Genomic DNA, 22564 nt, shown 5'->3' with positions numbered 1-22564 from the left:
TGACTTCAACCCTCCCTCCCAGGGTGATGCTATAATGAATCTTGCACCGCCCTCCCCTTGTCAGCGCTGGTCAGGATTTGATAAAAGATCTTAGGACAAAAATGTCATCTGTACATTTACATGCCAATGCCAATCTTTTAATTCAACAATTACTTGACCTTAATTACAGTGAACAGTAATCTACATTACAACATTTTTGTGTTGTAAAAAGAATGTTAAAAAAGCTGAACATCAAAACGACCTTTATTTATTCATTTATTTTATGATTCCAGCCACCAGGTGTCTGCCAGCTGCTGCGAAAAGAAACATGCACGGTACTGCTCTTCTTGTCAGAAAAAAAAAGATTTTAAAAACATTTATTGGTTCAAAGCATGTATGGCATTTTGTAATCTGTGAAAGATAAAATAAAATAAAATAAAATGTTTGAAAAAGCATGCCTCTTTAACTGTGTGTAACGTGCGCGCCGTTCTGCAATTCGAGAGTTCGTCTGTTCTGCTCTTTACCGACTGTGGCGCTGTTGGTATAGCAAGGAGGGGGGACTGTAATACCTATTCCGGGACTAGTGTAGACGGGGACGATCAGCCGATAAAAGACAAGCAATTGTTATTTTTTACCCGGAGTAAATAGGAAAACATTTAAGACAAAATACAGGGTCATTACATCTCGCTGAAAAGCGCTACGGAAGCATGTGGTTGCTGCAACGAGGAACAAAAAAATGTATTTCGGATTTCTGATACAATGTAGCCAGCTAGCTGTAGATAGCTAGTTATATTATTAGCTAGCAAGCCAGCGAAAGCTACGAATGTCTTGATGTCAATGTTAGCTTTACCACCAACTTGTGGTAGCGGAAAGGATCTTTCAAGAAGAACTGGTAATATTTCATTTTTAAATTGCGTATTAACTGTGTATATAATGGTAAACATTTATTATTTTACACCAACGTTGTCGTTAGAGGTGTTGTTGGTAGTATATGGATAGCCTACAATAACGTTAGATAGCTAAATTATGAGAGTTGTTTAATTTAGCCTATATTTACATTTATTGGATACATTTATTTGCTCGCAAGCTAAATTATCGAATTAACGAATTTTCCGTACTGAGAAGAGATTATAAAAACGCAAATAGCTACAGTATTTAAAATATCACCACAGGGCACACATTGACCCAGTATATTGTAGGATAACGCGTTATACTGGAGCGAATGTCACTAAACGAAGTAGCTAACATGAACCTGGACCGATTCTTGTTGTAGCTAGCCGTCGGCAGTTTGCGAAACTCCAGACGTTACACCATCAAAATCTATAGCAGGTCTGTTCTGTGAACAGGGAGAGAGAGAGAAAGGGAGAAAAAGAATAGGGTCTTTTTCTGTTTTCATGACTATTTCGGTTTTGAGCTATGATGTGCTGTATTACTTGTGCTTCTCCTGCTATGTGTAGGATATGCAATGGGACGCTAAGCGGTCATTTCTAATGCGTAAAACCCGACTTTATTTTAGTTCCACTCAAATGGACAAAAGCATACCCATTCTACGCCAATTGCATTTGCTTGATTGTAAAATGTAATGCGTTATATCTGGCTTGGTAGTTAGCCTGAAAGACGCGTTATGTAGTCATAGGAGGTCAAAAAATATTTTCTGTTTCAGAAGTTGTGCATAAAAATGCGATATGATGCTGCTCCGCTAGGTAGCTCTTTTTGAAACAACTGGACACATGCGTTTAAAGATGTGAAATTAACTCGGCTCTCTTGCCATCATTGTCAATGTGTGTGTGTTTTTTTTTTTTTTTTTTTTTTTTTTGCAAATAGCACTTGAGGCAGCAAGCTTATTGGATCTGTCAACCCTAACTGTAAACTTGCCTTTTCTCTAAACATGTCACAGAACAACCTGGAGCTTTGGAAACTCGTCGGATAAAATCTGATATCTGCGATGACTCTACAAGACATTAATTGGCTGCTTCAGGTCACCCTGTTCCTCGCTTCCTTGCTCATTGTGCTAGCCTGGCTGGTACAGTACTCGCGGGCCATACTACGTTCACGGAGCCGGAGTGTGCGCCACCGGGAGCATGACGAAACTGCTTGGTCGCTGCCGGAGAGCTTGTCTCACCAGATCCGCGCAGGAGGCGTATGGGGCACGTTGTTGAAGTTGAGGTTTGGGCGCAACGGGGGCGGGGGTGATTCAGGGGCAGGAGTGAAAGGATTGCTGTCGTCGCTCTTCTCCTTCCGGTCCTTCAGGGAGAATTGGCTGCGGGCGTGGGTCCGGGCACTCAACGAGCAAGCTTTTAGAGATGGGGTGAGTTACAATTGGTTAGCTCGTTCGGTGAACTAACATGTACATCGAAGGCCTATTTGAAATGTCCATGTATTGAGTGTAGGAAGGAGTGTAGTTTCCTCTAAATTCTCTCTGATGGCTCGGTTCCAAGTCCTTTTCAGGTGGAAAGTTTGCAGACTTTTCAAGAAAAAAAATCAATTTCAAAAGTTGTCGTATAACTCTTAGCAGATGCTTCTATCCAGACGAGTAACTTAGAAAAGTGGAGAACATCAGATTTTTGTCTAAAGTCTAAAGTGTAAAGTCAATCAGTGGAAAAGCTTTCGGCTGTACACAACATTACAGGTTGTCAGTTGGTTTTGCCATATCACACACATGTGTTGTGTGTGGGCACAAGTAATTACTCCAAGGCACTTGACAGTTGAGGTGTGGGAGTTGGAGTGCTATGATGAGAGGGACTGAAGCTGGTCCTAGTGTAACCATCAAACCATCTGCTAATCATAGCATTGTAACGGGTCCCAGGACTCTGGAATAATCACTGACTTTACTGTTGGCTACTACTCTCACTTAAAACATAACCTAGAATCACGTGTGCATCCCCTCAAACATGCAGTGTTCTCACAATGTTTTGGCAGCCTTCCAATAATGTTGTAAGACCCTTGTCTTATCTGGTGTACTATTCTGAACAGATGCAGCTGATAAATGTAAGGGTACTGATGAGTCTAAATGTGGGTATTTGTAGTGCGTGTACAGTGTTGATACCAGTGATGCACTTTGGCAGAAATTGGCAGATGTCTTCTTTCAAAGCAGTTGACATGATTTTTGGTTTATTTGGCTTACAGCAAACAAACCTAAGCTTGCTCGTAACCGATACAACTGGGATTTTAAACCACAGTTGTAGTGTCTAGCCTTAATCCATGCTTCCATGCTAGCTTATCAGCTATCTTCTTACTCCTTAATTCATATGTGCAGTAAACACTGTGTGTGTGTGCGTGTGCCCATGCAAGTGTGTGTGCATGTGTGTGTTCATGTGTCTGTTAGTCTGTCTGTGGTGATATATTTCATCATTGAATGATGCTAAAACAATTGACACTGACAGTGGCTATCAAGGGCTTGCATTCCCCCAGGGTGTCACACTTTTTGTATAGAAGTGCAATTTGCTGGGGCGCTGATGTCTGGCTTTTCATTTTGTGCCTATCCAGTAAATGCCCCTTTTCTAACCTTGCTGCTGGGCTGGTCCATTTTTGCCGTCCTTCTCAGACTTGATTTTGGTGTTTGGACGAACTGTGCCCCACAGGCTGGTATGAAACACTGGCCTTGACAATGCTAAGCGGCATGTAATTGGCCCTAATGTTAGCCATGCAGGTATCGTTTCAATCAGTTGTATTGTCCTCATTGTAAGAGTTTCAGTTTGTGTGCCTGCAGGCTGCCTGGGCCAGCTGCACATGAAGTATACTCTTCTGATGCAATGACTGTGCAGCTCAGCTGGAGGGTTGTAGAGAAAGGAAGCACAGGCTGTTAGCACTTCAGAGGAGAGTGCGTGCTGCTGCTGCTCTCTTTCCCAATTTGACAGAGGATGTCGAAACAATCAGATGAGCCTGCGAGGACAGTTCCACATTCCAAACCGGGAGGACGATAAAAACTAGGGTTAAGAAATGTTGTACCGGTGACCTTTGGTATGCACTTATTGTATGTCTTTTTGGGTAAAAGCATCTGCCAAATAAATTTAATGTAATGTAATTAAATATGTCAAAATGGCATGAAACTAGAGCGGCAGCTTCACTCATACTTTTCCATATTCCTGGAGTCACATTTTGAGGGACGGTATTATTTTAGCATTAGCTTAGCCAGGGTTCAGCACTGTAATCTGAGGCAATTTGCAGCACTTGGGAGTTCCACTCATTTCTGGGTCTGTTTTATACAGCAGGATTTGTGCAAGAGCACTTGAATGACCCAGCTCCTGTGCTCAGCACCGGAGCGTTTGGAGGCTGCGATGTGGGATTCGTTTGGTAGCCTCACGTCGCTGTCCCTTTGGGTGGTGGATAATGTGTTGCCGTTTGCGTGCTGTATGTACTTCCCTCTGTTTAAAATTCAGACCGGCTGGGTTCTCAGGGTTACCTTGATTACTCATGCTGTTTGTGCGATGAGCATATGAGCTCAAGGGAAAGACATCAGGGATACAACTGTGTTACTGTGTGTGTGTGTGTGCTTGCGCGTGCGCACGCAAAAGAGTCGGCCGTCAGTCTGCATTTTCCTCAGTAACCAGGGTTACTGCTGTAAGGAGATCTCGTATGTTACAGGGTATGGAGGCTGGTGAATTCATGAAATTGTACACTGACAATCGCTGCACTTCACCTTGGGCTCATGTGGTCAGGCCCACATTGTCACCAAAATAGCCGAAACATTTTTATTCTGTCTGCGTGACCCACATATAGTGGCAGGGATACACCATTTATGTCTCTCAGTCTTTCCAGCCAGTTGTTGTGCCACTTCAGCAGCCCAGAAACATCTAGGCTAGTTCATATTGTGAGTAGTGGAGAATGCTGTCCTTTGTTGCTTAAAATATGTTGACAGCTTGCATGTCCTGCACAACCGCGGTTGACAAAGCTATTTTCCAGCGTGATGTTTAATTTGTGGTGTGGATCCCTGCCAAATCGACACACCAGAAGTCAGCTAATATTCCTGTTTAGTTTGCACACACACACACACACACACACACACACACACACACACACCTAAACTCAAGCACACTTAATGTGGGTACGCATGTACTCAGTGACTCAGAGGTGTGTACACACATACACACTGTCAAAAGCTTCAGCCCTCCACTTCCACTGTACTCAGGTTCCTTGTTCCTGTAACAACAACATAAACACTGCATCGAAGCAGGGAAGTAATGACCCATAATCCCACTTGGGTCACCTGTTACATGCAGGCAAATGTTGTTTACTTCTGCGTTTCTTACACGTCCGTGCTTTGATGTCTTTGACAGATCTCACACTAGCGTGCTGTGCAGGCGCTCCCACATCCTGTGGAATGCATGCCCCAGACAAAAAAAAAAACGCGGGCGTCGATTTCCCTGCGGGTCAGCGCTGCGCCGTGTTCCCAGCGATCGCGGGGCGCCTCCGCTCCTGGGCCGCTGGCGTGCGCTCACGCGGCCTCTCTGTGAAAGAGAACCTGCCAAACCGGGCCGGCCTGTCCGCCCTGGAATGCTGCTAGCTGAGTTACCCGATGGCGACCCTCCCCTGTGCGCCCTGTGCCACTTCCTGCTGGGTTTGTTTTACACCCTGTCTCAGCGTACTTGCGCTCGCGCCACGCTTTTGTCTTCACTGCCAACTGCAGGGCAGCGACTGCGTCAAAACAATACTACGAGCAGGATCACTAAGCGCAGGGCTTTAATTAGAGTAAAGATAAACCGGTCGTGGAATGCTGTCTGACTGCATACTCATTTTTGCCTTAATCATGATGATTTTACTATGCTATGGCATGGAGGACTCTTAGAGATATCTGTCTCCATATTTATCTCTCTCTTGTCCATATATGTATACTGTTGGCTGTCTGTACATCAGCCTTTTCAAAATGTGCCCACCGCCCCCCTGAAACTTTTACAAGGCCGCAACAATAAAGCTGATATGCTATGCTAATGGACTCACTGTTGTCAGACGACATGGTACACACTGCAGCTCAACACACTGCTGCCAGACACACTATCAGAGTATGAGAGACCACACTGCCCCCAGTCACACTATTAGAGTATCAGAGACCACACTTCTGCCAAGCACACTTATGCACGGTGTCAGAGCTGTCAAACAGCTAAAGCATGGGAGAGCACCCTGCAGGGCATCAGCACCGTGTCCAGAGCTGCAGTGTTACTGCACTGTACTGTGTGGAGCTGGTTGCGAGCTCCGTGCCAGGCTCTCCCCACGCTCCTCTCCACCTGCCACCACTTTCCCCCGGAGCACCAGGGGCCTCCCACGGGCGCAGAGTGTGAACAGATGCGTACCGACAGTAGAGGGGAGCGGGCTGCTCCTCTGCGAGCGCACGTGACCGCGTGCCAGAGCGTCACCCCTGGCAGCAGACATCCATGCTGGATATGGAAATGCCGGGCCCCTTCGGGCCCGGGCACCAGGGGCCCCCGAGCTGCGAGCGCCAGCGTCTGACTGCCTGGCAGGGGGCCCGCGGTACCAGGGCTCGGGAGCAGAGGCTGGTACCCCACTTAGAGTGGCTGCTCTGTCCTGAAAGAGGCAAAAATAGAGCTGTGTGAGCACGTGGTAATCCCCACGCAATTCTGCACTGCGCTTTTTAATCACATTGCTTTGGGAGAGAGGGAGAAAACTTTGCGCGATTCGGTCCTGTTTTCAGGGGTACTCAGCAGTGTGCTTTTCAGGGAATCGTGCGCTCGGATTTGAGCAGAAATGTCGAGAGGTTCCGGAACAGGCGCCTCTCCATCACCCCCGCCCCCCTTGCACTGGAATGGGAAAGGATGTCCTCGCTGAGCCTTTAATTGCTGTCATTATCTTCCAATGTGATCAATATGGTCGCGGGCCGCTGGGACGTCCCGCGCTGGGGAGGGCGCGCTGCAGCTGCGGGCGACCGCTGACGGGCAGGTCGCTAAGGAGATTTCCCTGCCCGTAATCCAGGCTTTGGCAGAAGGCAGAGCGGCACAGCTGGGATACGTGCGTGTGTGTGTGCGCGCGCGCGCGCGTGCGATCACGCACACGCACATGAGCACACACACACGAACACACACAGGCACACGTGAACACAAACACACACACACACACGAACACACATAGGCACATTTGCACACATGAACACAGGCACACACACACACACACACGCATACACATCTCTGACCAAAGCGCTTAAGACGCTTGCAGGACTGCACACACGCTCACATGATTATGACGTGGGCGCGCGCGGATGCATATACGCACTTATCTTCACATGCAAACACCTGTCCTTTGCTGAAACACACGCTGCATGGTGCGCTATGCTAATTGGCTGGATTTAAAGGAATGTAAACACGGGCTTATGTACGAGCGAGCTACCCCCAGGCACAGCTCAGTATATGCACACTTTTCTCGCACGCCGGTGTGTTATTCAGAACATCCATCAGTCTTTTTGGCTACTGCTGAAAGAATCGACCCCAAGAGCAGGGGCGTTCCCTGCCAGCTGAAGCAGCAGCCAGGCTTCAGCACGGTTTGTGACGACCGTGCGCCTGACGGAGATAATCATGTACAGTCCTCCCCCTCACCCACCCCCCCCCCCCCCCCCCATCCTCTTACGTAACAGGAAAAGCCTGCCGCTTATTGATTGAGCGTATGAATCGGCAACTGCTTTTGATGGTTCTCTGACTTGGTGCATATACTATCATCACCAAATGAGGTGTCAGGCCAGACATGCAGTTGCGAAGCAAGGCTATGGAAATAATATTCCTCAGTCATTCAAGCACTGGCTGGTTCCCTTGGCTGGAAATTCTAGCCGCATGGTTTTTGAATATCACCTGTTCGATTATTGTTTTTTAGTCGTGCAGTCAAACGGGTACAACAACTTTACATTCTGTGTGTGCGAGTGTGTGTCCATGTGTCTGTGTGAGCGTGAGGTTTATTTAGCCGGTGCAAGTGTGAGTGCTTGCAAGCGTGTATGCCGGTGTGTCTCGGTTATCATTATGTGGACGCATAGCAGGATGTAATTATAGGGTATTTTTACATATGCAAATGTCCCTGCAGATGTTCCTTGACGTTTTCAGTGCTGTGTGCTGAACAGATTTGGAAGGCATATCTGAATAATGAAATCGAATGAGAAAATAGATTTTAATGATGCTGTATGGTCCCAGCTCAGGAATTTTGATAAAATCCAAATAATGGGGACTCGCAGAACCCCTCCAGTGTGTGTACTGCACACAAATTGTCCATGCAAATCAACAGTTCTGTATTTTGCATGTTGTGTGCAAAGATGTGGTTCACAGTGAACTACATCTGTGAAGACCCATTAGAATAATATGTAAACGGGATCTCTTTGGGTCAGCTTGAGTTAAAAGAAATATTTGTTAAAGCAATTTGATTTTTATTTATTTATTTTTGATTTAGCCAGTAACAAAGTGAAACTTGCACTAAATACCAGAATGTTATCCCAGGGTCTGTTTGATCCATTTTGATGTGCAGGCATTTTACTCAGATTAAATTGGTTCTCATGCCAACCATTATTTTGGGATGTGAAGTACCCTGTGTTCTGTAATTGTTTTGTCCCGTGTTCAGGCAATGCAAAGCCTCAGTGTTTGAGGTAAGTTTGTAATCATATTCTGTTGTTTAAAAAGGAAACTGAGGGTATGATACATTCAAGGTAAAGTCTTTTAATCAGCTGGTATAGTTTAATTTGGACAGACTGTTTTAGTTTTGGTCAGCTTGGTGTTCCTGTTGTAGGAAGTAAAGAACATATTTTAGAAGAGGTTAGAACAAGTTGCCTGACCCTGTTCCTGGCAATCCACCATCCTGTAGGTTTTCATTTCAACCCTAATTTGGCACACCTGATTCTACCAATTAGCAACTCAGTGAGATCTCTGGTTGTTGAATGAGGTGTGCTTTGTTAGGGTAGAAATGACTACTACTGGATGGCAGATCTCCAGGAACAGGGTTGGGCAATCCTGGGTTAGAGCATAGATACTCAAATCTGCATCATCAAATCTGACCCCTGGTTTTCTTTTGTTCTTGCTAATTAACTGAACAATTAATGCTACCAACAATTAATGATACCAGACTCTTCACGCCTGACTCCCAGGTAAAAGGAGAGTGGAAAACCAGCTGTTCTTAGCCCTCAAGGACTGTGATTTGAGTGTGCAAGAATTATGTATTTTCCATGTCCACAAATCCTTGGCGCATGCATGGATGCACTGACCATGTTGAAGCTGTAAGAAGATGAGGAGCACATGTTGTTACTGGGATTAAAGTACTCCAGTATGCTGAGCTCCATCCATTTAAAACTGTCCAGTGAACCCAGCCTAATAATCTGATGACCCATATGCAGTTAGACTACCCGGTCGGCCAGACTTCCTAATCCACTGACCTAGGTACAATGAATTTGCAGAGAAGGCTTGTCAGCCAACCCCTCTAAAAGATTCTTATGCACTGATCCAAGTACAGTGAGGTGGTGAAAAGGGATGTTTTTTTCTAATTTTATACATTTCTTTATCCACCCCAATTTCGTCCCCAAATTGGAATGTTCAAATATTCATCACACTTACAGCTGCAGTCTTTGCTCATTAAGAAGAGTGAAGACGAGTCTGTGCTCTATCCTCCGAAACTTGTGATGTCAGACGCCGTTTCGTATCGCACCACAGTGTGAGAGTCTGTTTTGCACAGACATGAGTCAGAGGAAGACACTTCATGTACAGCACAAGAGGTGGACTTGTGGGCCTTAACAGGATGAGCCAGCCAGATGATATTCTTATCTTAGTCCCCATTTTTTTCTCAGTCTTCCAGTGGCATCCGATCACTGTGGCCATTAAGTAGAAGCAGGTGAAAAGCCTTTTAGTATTGCTTCTAATCTTGGGTGAAGCACTGATATCGCTCTTTGGGAAGATGCCTAGAAAGGGTGTGTAGCATAATCGTTAGAGAAATGTACTTCCTTTGGTTTGATCCTGCCATTATTACTAACCAGAATTGCTTCAGTAACCTGTAGCAAAAAACTGTAAAGCTATGTTTATTATCCTGTTAATTGGCTGTATACTAAGCTATGGTGTTTTCTGTGAGCAGTGCTGAATCATTCTAGAGAAATAGATGATGCAAGTTGTTCTGATGGTGCTATAAAAGCTTGCACTTAGTGTCCTTTTAATCTGCTTGACAATGCAAATTCCCTTGTAGTGATTCAGGCCCATTTGTTGAAGAGGGAGCTGTTTGTGAAACAAGTGTAGAAGTCTAATTTCTACTCCAGTGTTCCTGGACAGTAGGTTACCTGTATTTGTAAAGGTTTGATATGCTGTTACACTGAGTTTCACCCTTTTTTACAGAGCTCAATCCAGATCACCTTTGATGATAGCCTCCAGCTCCCATCAACTGCCTTGATCAGTCATGTGACCTGCACAGAACAATCAGCACACAACATGGTGAGTGTGGGTACTGTAAAATGGTGACCAGTGTTCGGCCCGGTCCCAATTCACCTCCGAATCTCACTAACACTCATGTTGCGCATTCACGAGAGTCGCCATCTTATACAAGGGTTGTCCCAGAACTGAGCGAGCCAAATTTCAGCGAGGGGTAGTGGCTGTTCGCCCCTCCGACCCTCCCTAAATAACGAGTAAAATTAAAGTGCTGGCTTAAATGCGAGTGCTGACCCAGCAAACATTGTGTTCTTTAAAGCTGTTGCCAGAGTCCTTAAAGCATGGCAGAGCTGACCACATTTAAATGCAGTTTGACTGCCATGTCATGCCTTTTCAAAAGACAATTGTCATTGTCATCTCAGTATTGTCTTGTTTGCAAACAATTGTTGTCTCAAATGATGTAAACGTCATCAATTGAAGTGTACTGATAACGCCAATATAAATTGTGGTAATCATTATTTGTTATGCAAATGTGGCAGTTCAAAGTACCTCAATGTACCCAACTGTTAAGTGGAGTTCTTTTAAGTGGTGATTATTTATTATTGATAATAATTAATTAATTGTAAATTCCGATTCGTATGTAATATGTATATATGTAACAAAACACATTTTTTAAATGATTTAATTTATTTAATGAAAAAAGTTACCTAACACCCATATCACCTGGGGGAAAAGCAACGCACGCCAGGGTAGGCTCCACCACCTTCTGTGACCCTGCTCAGGATAAGCAGGCATAGATAATGGACGGGTGGATATGCATTACGGTAAACTAGACACTGTTGACAGGGGGTCGGCGAGTGCTCGTTTACAGAAACAAAAAAGTAAATACAGGCCACCCAAATAAAGTCAATGTACGGGAAACACTGGGATCCTATGCTGAGAAACTGGTTGAGTTCCTCCCGCGTTGCGACATCATTGCCTCCCCCCGTCTCCACCCCCTCAATGTTCTGCGTAAGCAGCTGGTACGTTTCCATGCTGAGAATAGACAATGGGTCCTGTAATTATAAGTGAGTCATTTGCATTTGAAGAAATTGTAAGGGACCCTTCTCCACTCATCAGGGGCAAAACTATATAAGTGGAGGATTAGGTGGACTTAATGTATCTCTGATTCCAATAAGACATAAAATGTTTCCCAGCACAGGTCATTATTCATTGAACTCTGTCAAACCTGATTAGAATGGTAGCCAGCATATACGGTGGGTCCTAGCACTCCTAGGCAATGCCAATGGAGCATTTCAATTGAAATAAGAGCGGACTTGTTAAAAATCCCAAATAATGTTTTGTTTCCTCAAGCATTTTATTTTAGTATGCCATTGTTGTTACTACAAAAATATCATTACTATAATAATTGTTATTATTGGATTGTTATTGTTCATTTCATTTGCCTTTTAAAATAACTCATTTTATTATAGTATTTTCATATTTTCTTTGTTCCTATAGTATGTATATATTGTGTGTACCTCCCTCCCCCAGGTTTTACAGTGCAGCTGTGAAGTTGACACGGTAACATTCCCTGTGAGTGTCACTCAGCAGTCACCTGCAGCAGTTTCCATGGATACGTACCAAGTCACCATTGCTCCAGCGCAGGTCCAGGTAAGACGAACGAAAGGGATTTGCATCGATGAGTTTGCATCTGTGTGATACTCCAGTAGCACCAAGCTTCAGGCCTTTGTTTTTAATAGAACTTACCTGCTTCTGATTTTCATGTTCTGTCCCTGTGGTGCATACACCTGTGACAAGTCTGTGTCATGCCAGAGAGTTTTGCTGTGTTTTCATGCCTCACTGCAGATTAAGCCCATTTTGGCTAGCTCATTTCCTGCTCTTCATGCACAGGCTTTCTTAGGCCTTCCCCTTTGTTGCTGTCCTAGTGATGTGCATAGGCGGTGTTTTTGTATTTTTTGGGGGGTATTTCATGGAGAGACAGTTCCATTTAAGTTATGTGTGCCATTTGGTTTTGCTGACGCTAGTTTAGCAACTTTGATTCAAATAATTTTTTTAATTCATGAAGTCTGAGAGTATTCTTTAAAAGTTATTCAGAATCCCTTTAAATCTCATATACATTGAACATTTCACATCAAGATGTATCCTTTATTACAAAAAAATTAAACCAGATACGCATAAATCACATCATGATTAAATGTATTACAGTGCAACCGTAAATATGAATGTTTTCATTCATACATATTTCTATAAATGTACACAGCAGAGGAAATGAGCATCATATATAGTAGATATTGCCCAATTTCAGAAAAAATACAAAGATTAGCAATACAGTTGTGAATGACTTAAGTGTAGTAGGCAGTGTTTTGGTATGGAGACAGAGAGAGGTATGTACAGTATTGCAGGAGAAAGGTGGAATTTTGGTGATGTTGGGCAAAGTTTGTCCCTTGGAGTAACGTTGTGCAAAACAGGAATGTTAATAAACAGGAAAGACAGTATTTCTGACCGACTCTTCCCCTCTCCCTCTCTCTATCCAGTTGGTGGTGTGTCTGGAGGAAGTGGAGGAAGAGGGTTTGCTGGTGTCCTGGACGTTCTCCCAGCAGCCCTTGCTTGATCTGTCCGTTAAACCCTGCAGAATGCAGAGAGAGGTGAGAAAGACCAGACCTGGTGCCACACGGCACAGAGCTCAGGCGCCAGGATGGAATGTCACGCTGATAAATGGAGCAACCATCCAGTGTGTGATTGTTGCTGGTATTATAATTTTAAAACATTTTGCAACATAGATTTGCCTCTCTGCGAGTGTGCATGGGGCTTTGGTACCTGTAGTTCAGTAATCAGACTTAATGGTTTCCTTCTGAAGCTAACATGTCCATCTATCCTTTTCTGGTGTTTCTCACCCAGGCAAATGATGGGGGCAATGAACAAGTGGACGTGAACACGATCGCGGAGCTGGTGGAGGACACCTTGTTCAGCACGCAGCCTGCCATGATTGTCAACCTGAAGGCCTGTGTGTCCAGCCCTGTGGTGAGAGACAGCACACAAACCCAGACTCTCAACAAAAGTGTGGTGTAAATAATTAGCACTTTAGCAATCTTGTATGTGCTAATGAAGTGGAAAGAGTGAAAATGCTGCTCTTGGTCCCCCTAGTGGTTACTAAAGGTAAATATCTTGGAGGAAATCTATCGGTTTTAGTGGATAATTAAGCTAAGCAGGTCGACAGCAGATGCACCAAATGTGCAGCATGTGTCAGGTGTGTGATAACTAGTGGAAGGAAGCAGGTAGAGAATCCCGTGTGCAGAACCTCTGGATCTCTCTCCTACCACAGACCTCAGGAGAAAGGCTGATTCGGGGCATGAGTTCCCCTTCTCTGGGGACCCCTGTGCAGAGGCTTCTAGTACGACAGCTCCGAGCGGCAAACGTGAAAGCACGTGAGTGTTCACTGCGTGGTGCTTTAGTGTTTTTTTCCTGGAAGCACACCAGTACTGAGTTTATGACTGTGACCATGCACCCCCTCAGGTACCCAATCGGGATGGATGGAGCTGTGCTGTGCACTTGATCTGATCCCACCCACTCAGGAGAGGAGGACCCGCTTCCTGCCCCCACCATCCAGCTCAGGGGCGGAGCTTGAATGGAGCGAGGACATCACGCTGTAAGAAGGCCCGCCTCACTGCCTACAGTGGTGTGAAAAAATATTTGCCCCTTCCTGATTTCCTCTATTATTGCATATTTGTCACACTGAATGGTTTCAGATCTTTAGACAAAATATAATATTAGACAAAGGGAAACCGAGTAAACACAAAATAAAGTTTTGAAACGATTTCATTTATTTAATAAAAAAAGTTATCAAACACCCATATCACCCATGTGAAAAGGTAATTGCCCCCTTAGTTACTCAGTCAACCAGTTTGCCAAATTTAAATTCAGCTGATTGAACATCGCCCTGTCGAATCTAATCCTGACTCATTGAACCATATTGAAATTTAAGAAGAGATGAGACAAAAAGTTGTTAAATTTATAAGCTTAGAAAGATATTTCTAAGGCTCTGGGACCCCACCGAACCACTGTGAGAGCCATTATCTCCAAATGGAAAACACGGAACAGTGGTGAATCTTCCCAGGAGTGGCCAGCGTGCCAGAATTTCTCCTAGAGCACAGCAATTAACTCATCCAGGAAGTCACAAAAGATCCCAGGAGAGCATCCAAAGACCTGCAGGCCTCTCTAGCCTCAGTTAAGGCCAGTGTTCATGACTGCACAATAAGAAGGAGACTGGGCAAAAATGGGAGAGTAGCACAGTGGAAACCACTTCTAACCAAGAGAAACATCAATACTCGTCTCACATTTGTCAAAAAAAAAAAAGTGCCTACATGATCCCCAGGACTTTTGGGATAATTTTCTATGGACAGATGAGTCAAAAGTGGAAGTTTTTGGATGACACAGTTCCCATTATGTCTGGCGCAAAGCAAATACAGCATTACACAGGAAGAACATCATACCAACAGTCAAACACGGTGGTGGTAGTGTGATGGTGTGGGGATGCTTGGCTACTTCGGGACCTGGACAACTTGCCATTATTGAAGGAACTATGAATTCTGCTCTGTACCAGAAAGTTTTTAAGGAGAATGTCCAGTTGTCAGTCATTAGCGTCATTAGGTTATGCAGCAAGGCAATGATCCAAAATACAAAAGCAAGTCCTCATCTGAATGGCTGAAAAAAAACTAAATTAAAGTTGGACTGGCCTAGTCATAGTCCTGACTTGAACCCGATAGAGGTGCTGTAGTAGGACCTGAAACGAGCAGTTCACGCTTGAAAATCTACCAATTTGTCTGAATTAAAGCAGTTCTGCAAAGAACAGTGGGCTAAAATTCCTTCACAGCGATATGAAAGACTGATATGAAATTATAGGAAGCATTTTGTTGCTGTTGTTGTTGCTAAAGTTGGTTCTACCAGTTATTAAGTTTAAGGGGTAAATTGCTTTTTGGTGATATCACTGTTTGGTAACTTTTTTCATTAAATAAATAAAAAAATTATTTTTAAAATGTGTTTTGTGTTTACTCTGGTTTGCTTTGTCTAATGCTACATTTTGTCTAATGATCTGAAACTATTGAGTGTGACAAATATGCTATAATAGATGAAATCAGGAAGGGGCAGTACTTTTTCACGGCACTATGCGATTGGCTGACCGTAGGGCAGGGATTCAGGCCTGTTTAACTGATGCTTTTATTGTTTTAGGAATCTGGGCCAGGATACCAAGGAACTTCGAATTAGACTGGTGGAGCGCAACAGCAAAGGGGAACGTAAGGCATTCTTCTATTTCATAAAAGCTGTTTGCTGGCAGGGGGGAGCCCTCTGACAACAGCTTGTCTTTAATGGCTGGCTTGTTTTTTTGCTGGCAGAGTTCCTTCCTGGCCACGCCTCCCTTCCCCTGGACCTGCCACAAAGGAGTCCTATTGGGCGACACGTGCTTTCAGTCAATCCAGGGCAAGGTTTGTCATCCACTGGCACTGTAATCTTTGAGGTGAGTGACAGTTGGAACACAACTGGAAGGCCTGCATTTCCAGCAGTGAATTGCTTCTGAATGCAACATATTTGTCTTTTTACTATGTAGATCTGCTTGACTTGGGCCTACAACTTTTATTTGCCGTTTCAATTGGAGAGCAAAAAAAAATTGTGAATAAAATGATAGCCTGATGAATGACCTACTCTACCCTCCCAACAACTCTGTGGCAAACAAACATTCATCCTGCTGCCTCCTGCTCTTATGCCATAGATACCCCCTCCATTTACTAGGTTGATGTCTTGTAACTTATTGTAATATAAGATGCAAGTAGTACTTGAAGTCACCTATTGAATTCATACAAATAGACTTCATTACCCAGACTGCACATTGTTGCCTTAGGTAGCTCCAGATGTAGGTTCTGGAGTTTTGTGTGCTGCTGCTTTACCATTTCCCTCTTTCCCGCTTCAACGTTACTTCTTTCTTGCCCCAGTGTTATTTCTGTAAATGTTGGCAGCTACAGTGAATCTGTTCCACATGTTAGCTTGGCTTAAAGATGCAACGTTCTGGGGCTCCTACGTTTTACTCATGAGTACGAGCACTTATTTTTTTCCACGTCAAGCACTGGATGAAAGATTATTGTTGATACTGGGAATGAGCTCTCAGAATCCCCTGTGGAGACTGAAAGACTTCCTCTTGTCCCCCACTCCATCACAGCTGCTGTTTCTGGAGCCAGGCGACCCCCGCGGAGGTCAGGGATCTGCTGGCCTGCGCTCCTCACTCACCCCAACCAAAAAAGTGGAGATGGACCGCACCATCATGCCTGACGGTACCATCGTCACCACAGTGACTACTATTCAGTCGCGACCCAAACTGGACCGCAAACTAGGTCAGGACTGAGCATTGGTTGTTGGGGTTTCTTTAGTTGAGTTCAGCGTGGTTTTGTGAACGTGTGATTCCACTCCCTCTCTTTTTATGCACCCCTGCCCCCACCCCCACCTTGCAGAGTCTCCCACTTGCTCTCCGTCCAAGGTGGAGGTCACAGAGAAGAAATCGACTCTCCTCACAGACAGTTACTCAAGCAGCGTCAGTCCGACCCTCAGCTGTAAGTTCAGGAATGTGGCTGTAAAGGGGTGTGCTTGTGGTTGGTGGTTTTTGGTGCTGATTGACTCTTATCAGGCTTTTTTAGGCGCTGGCAGTCAGCCCATAGATGAAGGATGAAAAACCTCAGTTTTTGTGTAGATCCCTATTCTCAACTCCTTTCTGTAGGAATTTTAACTTGTGAGAAATTACTGTGTTCACAGTTTCCAATGTAATGCAATTGATGATCAGAGTACACAATTACACTGGGCAAAAGCAGGGCAAATACCAAGAAAAGTTGCACTAGCTGCGTTTTTGTACTTTGCAGGACCGTCCATGATGGATGGCCCATAGCAATCTGATCACTTCCCTTTCATGGGAACAGTGATCACTCATGCTAATGCTCAGTTCAAATGGCTGTAGCCTGCAGAGATGTAAATGAGTTTGTGACACCCCCATTGTTTTCAGGACAAATCAACATACAAGAACATTTGAGGACACTCAGTAAATCATATGGCCAGTTTCCCTTATACTCCTTAGAAAAGATTGCTCCCTGCCAGTGCAAGTGTGAACCACCGAAACTGAATATTACATACCAATTACAGTTTGGCAGGTTGACTAGCTCTGTTCAAACAGGTTCAAAGGTTTGGTAGAAATAATCATGGGTTTAACCAGATTGAATTCTTGAGACCAGACCACGTTAGAATGTGTATTTATGTGCATTAAATTTTAAATCGGAAGAACCATCTTTGTTGTAGTCACCACTTTGAAAAGTACCAGATAAAGTCTTGCTTAAAAACAGTCTTTTGTTCCCTCAATAACTACTTAACATATTCTAATCTGTTTCACTGGGTTACGTATCACACGGGTACATTATTCTCTGTGGAGAGCCCCTCTTCCTTGAGCGGTTTGATCTGGTTTCACCACAAGTGTCTCCAGTGTGAAATGTGAAAAACACTGAACACTAGGTGTTTTCTAATGGCTTTTGTGTGCGCCTGTGCTCACAGCGGACAGTCACCTTTCCAACGGGCTGGACCCTGTGGCCGAGACTGCTATTAGACAGCTGACTGAGTCCTCCAGCAAGGCAGTAAAGAAGACGCCCACTAAGAGGAGCACGCTCATAATATCTGGGGTGTCAAAGGTCAGAGGTTATAGTCATTAGCACAGTTCTCTGTCATTAGCGCTCTGCTGTGGAGTAGTCTCTTTTGCTGTATCTGTTTTACAAGTGCCTGTATGAATTTCATGCTGGCTTCTGGTGAGTGGTTATATAGGTATCATTTCTGTGATGATGTGTGAGCTGATGGATAGGTCAATGGCCCAGTGGAGTTTGGAGAGGTCAGTCAGAGAAGTCAATCAGTTGGTTGAATCTCAGGGTTTATCAACAGCTGACAAATGGGTTATCTCCCTCTCTGGCTTAATGATGGCTACCGTGTGGGTTGGTGATTGGGCCACACCTTGCTGTCTCTCAGGTCCCCATAGCGGAGGATGATGCAGCACTGTCGATTGGCTACGCTGCGTCCATGGACGCTGCCCTGCTGGAGGACCGCTCCCCGGGAGCCCTCAACCACTATGGCGCCAGCTCCCACGGGCCCGTGCAGCATGACCCCGACGAGACCACACCCTCTGACATCTCAGAAAGGCCCTCTGTGGATGACGTGGAGTCGGAAACAGGCTCTACAGGGGCACTGGAGACCCGCAGTCTCAAAGACCATAAAGGTGAGCCTCTACATGGAAGATTAACAGTTCTGTTAGCAGTTAGCAGTTCTGTCAGCAATTTATGATGGAACTTGCCTTGTTTCTGACAGGGATGTGTCTGTACAATACTTTATTTCTCTATATTCTGACCCCGCCTTCGCCTTTGTTGTTGCTCCTTTTTGATCTCTTTCCTCTAACCCCGCCTTCGTCTTTTTCACAGTGGGCTTCCTCCGCAGTGGAACCAAGCTGCTGTTTCGCCGGAGACATCGGCAGAAGGACCCTTGTCTCAGCCAATCGCACGAGGATGTCTCCAACCTGGGCAACGGCTCCGCCGTGCACAAGAAGTCCGGAAGCTTCTCTCGCCGCCTGATCAAACGCTTTTCCTTCCGTTCCAAGTCCAAGGGGAAAGCGAGCAGCAATGGAGGGGCAGGCACGTCCGAGAACTGAATGCGGAGAGGACTGGGGGGCTGTTGAGAATGCTGGCGGGAGAGATGTGGGATCGGCCCGCAGTTTGTGACGGGTGCGGTTGTCCAGCCCACCAAACACAGCAACCCACATGGCCCAACTGTGCGAGAACTTCGGACAGAGTACACTGGGGCTGTGGAAATCAATGTGCAGGGATGTGCACGGTCAGCAGGAAGACTACTTTCCCAAAGTCCTATTCACATTGCACCAGCTCCCGGCAAAATCAATGGCCCCCTTCCCACAACTGTACTTGTGGGTTTAATGTGAAAGATAACCGAAATCCTGTGCTGGCACTTTTTTCCCCTTACAACAGTCTGTAAACAGTTGCACAACTTCCTATGCTAAGGTCACAACAATTATTGAAATTTTAGCAAGCTAGCATTGCTATCAATTTAAGACTTTGCTAGCATATTGTAATTGAATTTTCTGCTACTTTGGTGCATTAATATGAGCCGTCCACTTTTAAATTATAGCGGTACATCATTCTAAAAAGTATACAAATACCATCTGAAAGATGAACTGAAAGTTTACATGTACCTTTGTGATAACATTGTGTTCCTTACAAAACTCTGCTGAAATGCAATCGAAAAATGAAGGTTATGCACATTGTTTTGCTAAAATGCAACCTACCTCCATATCACAAAGCCATTTGCTTGGAAAATCTCCTTGTGTGAAACATTACATGCAGTTAACCACAAATTAGTAGCTTTTTGCTGGTGAAATTTGAATTGACACATACAACCTATTTGCTAAAATGATTTGGCACTGTTCTCTGTTGCAGATGGGCATCAGAGAGCAATGTTGGAATTTTCAAAGTGAAAGTGCCATCGTAAATTAGATTTAGGAGAAGACCTGTTAAATTGCACTAAAATATGTAGAGAGGGGAAGGGGTATAGCAGAGCAACAGAGCACTTTTTATTCTGCAGGAGGCCTGAAATTTCTTCCATTGCATTTCGTTTAGATAACAAGAGAGCCCGGTGCAGCATTGTGGAGGAAAAATCTGCTTTAAAGGCATTGCTTTTAAAAGTACAGGAAATCCTTGTTTTTTTCTCTTCGGACAGCCATAGATCACCCCTTTTCCTGGCTGTCTCTCTCTAAGTCTCTCGCGCTGCTCAGAGTGGCATCACTGTACAACATGGCCGCCGGCAGAGGGGCAGTGTCATCTCAGCATATGAGTGAAATGGGTGAATGTTGATGGCCATCTCTGTGGAAAGACATTTGATGGTTACAGTCCTTTTTTATTTATGAGGATAAATGTGATGCTTTTGCGGAACAAGCTTAATGGGGTGAATGATGTAAATGCCGATGTACTGGAGTGTGAGTTGTATGAACTGCTGAACACTAGAGGGCAATGGTGGGACCGTTAGGCTTCCTAAGAGGGAAGGTTATTTATTTTTTTTGATGGCTGCACTTTGGAACTTTATTTATTTGTTTACAGTTCTGGAACCCTTATTTTTGTTGATATGACTAGCTTGATGTACAGTATACTCTGTTCCCTTGTACACTAAATGATATCCCTGTTCTCAGTGTGGTCTGTACATGCTTTGTACTCTGGCCTATTGTACTGAGATATGCAGCTCTGAAGATGATGAAGCCTCATTGTCTAACAGTTGTGGGGCTGATTACTTATTGGACTTCTTTACCCTTAGTAATGGTGGCAGTTTATTTATTATTATTATTATTATTATTATTATATAAAAACAGCTTGTGTGTTTGCGCGCGTGCGTGTGTGTATGCGTGTATTTATATGGTTATGTGCAAATGAAGTTTTGAAAGTCACCGCATACTATAAACTCTATTCTTTCAAATCTCAGATAGAAAGTCCTATACTGTAAGTAGTATATATAATATACTAATTTGTAATATTGCATATCAAACCGGCTGTAGAGAATTGCTGTAAAATAATGTTTTTTTTTTTTTAAATTTAATTAATATTTGAGTGAATTGAAACACAAGGAATTGACATATCTTTCGGGAAGCAATACAGTGCTTCTTCTACAAACAAAAAAACCCTACAACAGACTAGACTCAGCCACTCCTGGCAGTAGTTTCTTCCTACTGTTTGCTCCTGTATACATGTATTGTACAGGCTGTAAGTCTGTCATTTTGACTTGTGCAGTCCTTGTGTCTGTGCCCTGATGTGATCTCTTTAAATAACAGGCTCATTAAAATATCAGATTCAGCTGTACCATGTTCACAAATGCTACCAAAGTCCTGATTTACCAACTGTTTATTATGTATACCACATATTTAATTGTGTACATACAATATATTAAAGACAGGGTAGGCTGGCTATGTACACATGTATACTTGTATGTATGCAATATAAATTCTAGATTTTTTTATTTGTATTACATTCATTTTTTCTTAAATGTGGTGCTTCCTTAAGTTATGTATAGGTTGAGAATGAAGTTTTTCACTTCTATGCTCCTGAACTCCCCTCCCTTCCCGCACAACCTCACACACCACAACTGTGTATATTGTATGTGTATTTAAAGCATCCTGATGAGATCTTGTATATGCTGGGGACATTTTTTTTAATGCAAAAAAGAAAAGAACAAGTGCGATACCATAATTTTGTGGATCTTGTCATTTAAACGGCTGCACTGCTAGTGTGGTGAAGGGAAGCAGTTGTAGGGGGGGGGGGGGGGCATGGTTCAGGCATGGTTTTGAGCCACAGAACTGTATAAAACTGTTTGGAGTACACTGCAATGTAGGTTTATCATAAAGGATATCTGTTTTCATATGTTATCATAAAATTATCCATATTGACTGTCTGCATAATTGCTGTGGCCTGCTGAGAGTTGCAGTCGTCAGAAGTTTGAATCTCTTTTGTCAGCATGCTGTCTCCATATCCCCTTTTACTTTGCCCACAGAGGTCTCACACATTCCATCCCCAGTTACTTTTGTTGGTGGGGGTGGAGCACTGGGACATTCCAGAGGAACACACCATGCTAGGTCTTGATTCCCTGGCTTGGACTTCCATCTTGTTGCTCTGGGCAATTGTTTCCTTAAACAGCACAGTAGCCTAGATAATCTGTATGTTTTATTGAGTCTTGTAAAAATAAAAAAATAAAAAGTGAATCAAGATTAATTCAACTTTTAAGAGATTTAAGCTTCAACAAGGACATCTACAATTGTAAAAACACAAAAATGTCTTCAGATATTTGGAACCAACTTGATCTAATAATTGACTCGTTTTCTTGTTAATTTATTTGAAAATAAATTCTTTTTTCAAAAGGCAATACTGTTGCTTATTTCATCATCATATTTGAAACCATTTTGTTGCAAGGTAGGCTAGCAATTTTTACTTGAGTGGAGGATTTGATTTAGTTCCTGCAACTGTATTGGCATGTGTGGCCAATATAATGAATTTCTTTTACGATTTTTGAAAATGATGGATTTTGTGCAGATAATTATCTGCAAACAAAGTTGCAGGGGAATGCCCGCAGGAAGTTTAACTAGTTATCTATATAGTTTAGTTATATATAAAATATCTTAATTTGTTTTACGATTTGTTACAAGGTGA

At 43.8% G+C, this 22564-nt stretch overlaps 1 protein-coding gene across 1 annotated transcript; it reads left to right on the top strand.

Moving 5' to 3' along the window:
* Positions 1-523: 523 nt before the first annotated feature.
* c2cd2l (c2cd2 like) lies at positions 524-22280 on the top strand. The gene is made up of 15 exons (XM_035432999.1): positions 524-871; positions 1877-2287; positions 10272-10367; positions 11835-11954; positions 12839-12949; positions 13203-13325; positions 13627-13729; positions 13818-13950; positions 15531-15595; positions 15695-15816; positions 16513-16684; positions 16802-16900; positions 17883-18016; positions 18345-18591; positions 18791-22280. The coding sequence occupies exons 2-15, from the start codon at positions 1925-1927 to the stop codon at positions 19015-19017; spliced, it is 2115 nt and encodes a 704-aa protein (XP_035288890.1). The 5' UTR covers positions 524-871; positions 1877-1924; the 3' UTR covers positions 19018-22280.
* Positions 22281-22564: the final 284 nt, after the last annotated feature.

The sequence above is a fragment of the Anguilla anguilla genome, chromosome 9 (genome assembly GCF_013347855.1).
Source record: "Anguilla anguilla isolate fAngAng1 chromosome 9, fAngAng1.pri, whole genome shotgun sequence".
NCBI classification, from domain to species: Eukaryota; Metazoa; Chordata; class Actinopteri; order Anguilliformes; family Anguillidae; genus Anguilla; species Anguilla anguilla.
This window is presented reverse-complemented; position numbering and strand designations above follow the sequence as displayed.

Excerpts from the sequence above, each read along its gene's own strand:
- c2cd2l (XM_035432999.1), top strand. The coding sequence starts at position 1,925 with ATGACTCTACAAGACATTAATTGGCTGCTTCAGGTCACCCTGTTCCTC. Across the intron at positions 10,368-11,834 it reads AACAATCAGCACACAACATG|GTTTTACAGTGCAGCTGTGA; the intron begins GTGAGTGTGGGT and ends TCCCTCCCCCAG. Across the intron at positions 11,955-12,838 it reads TTGCTCCAGCGCAGGTCCAG|TTGGTGGTGTGTCTGGAGGA; the intron begins GTAAGACGAACG and ends CTCTCTATCCAG.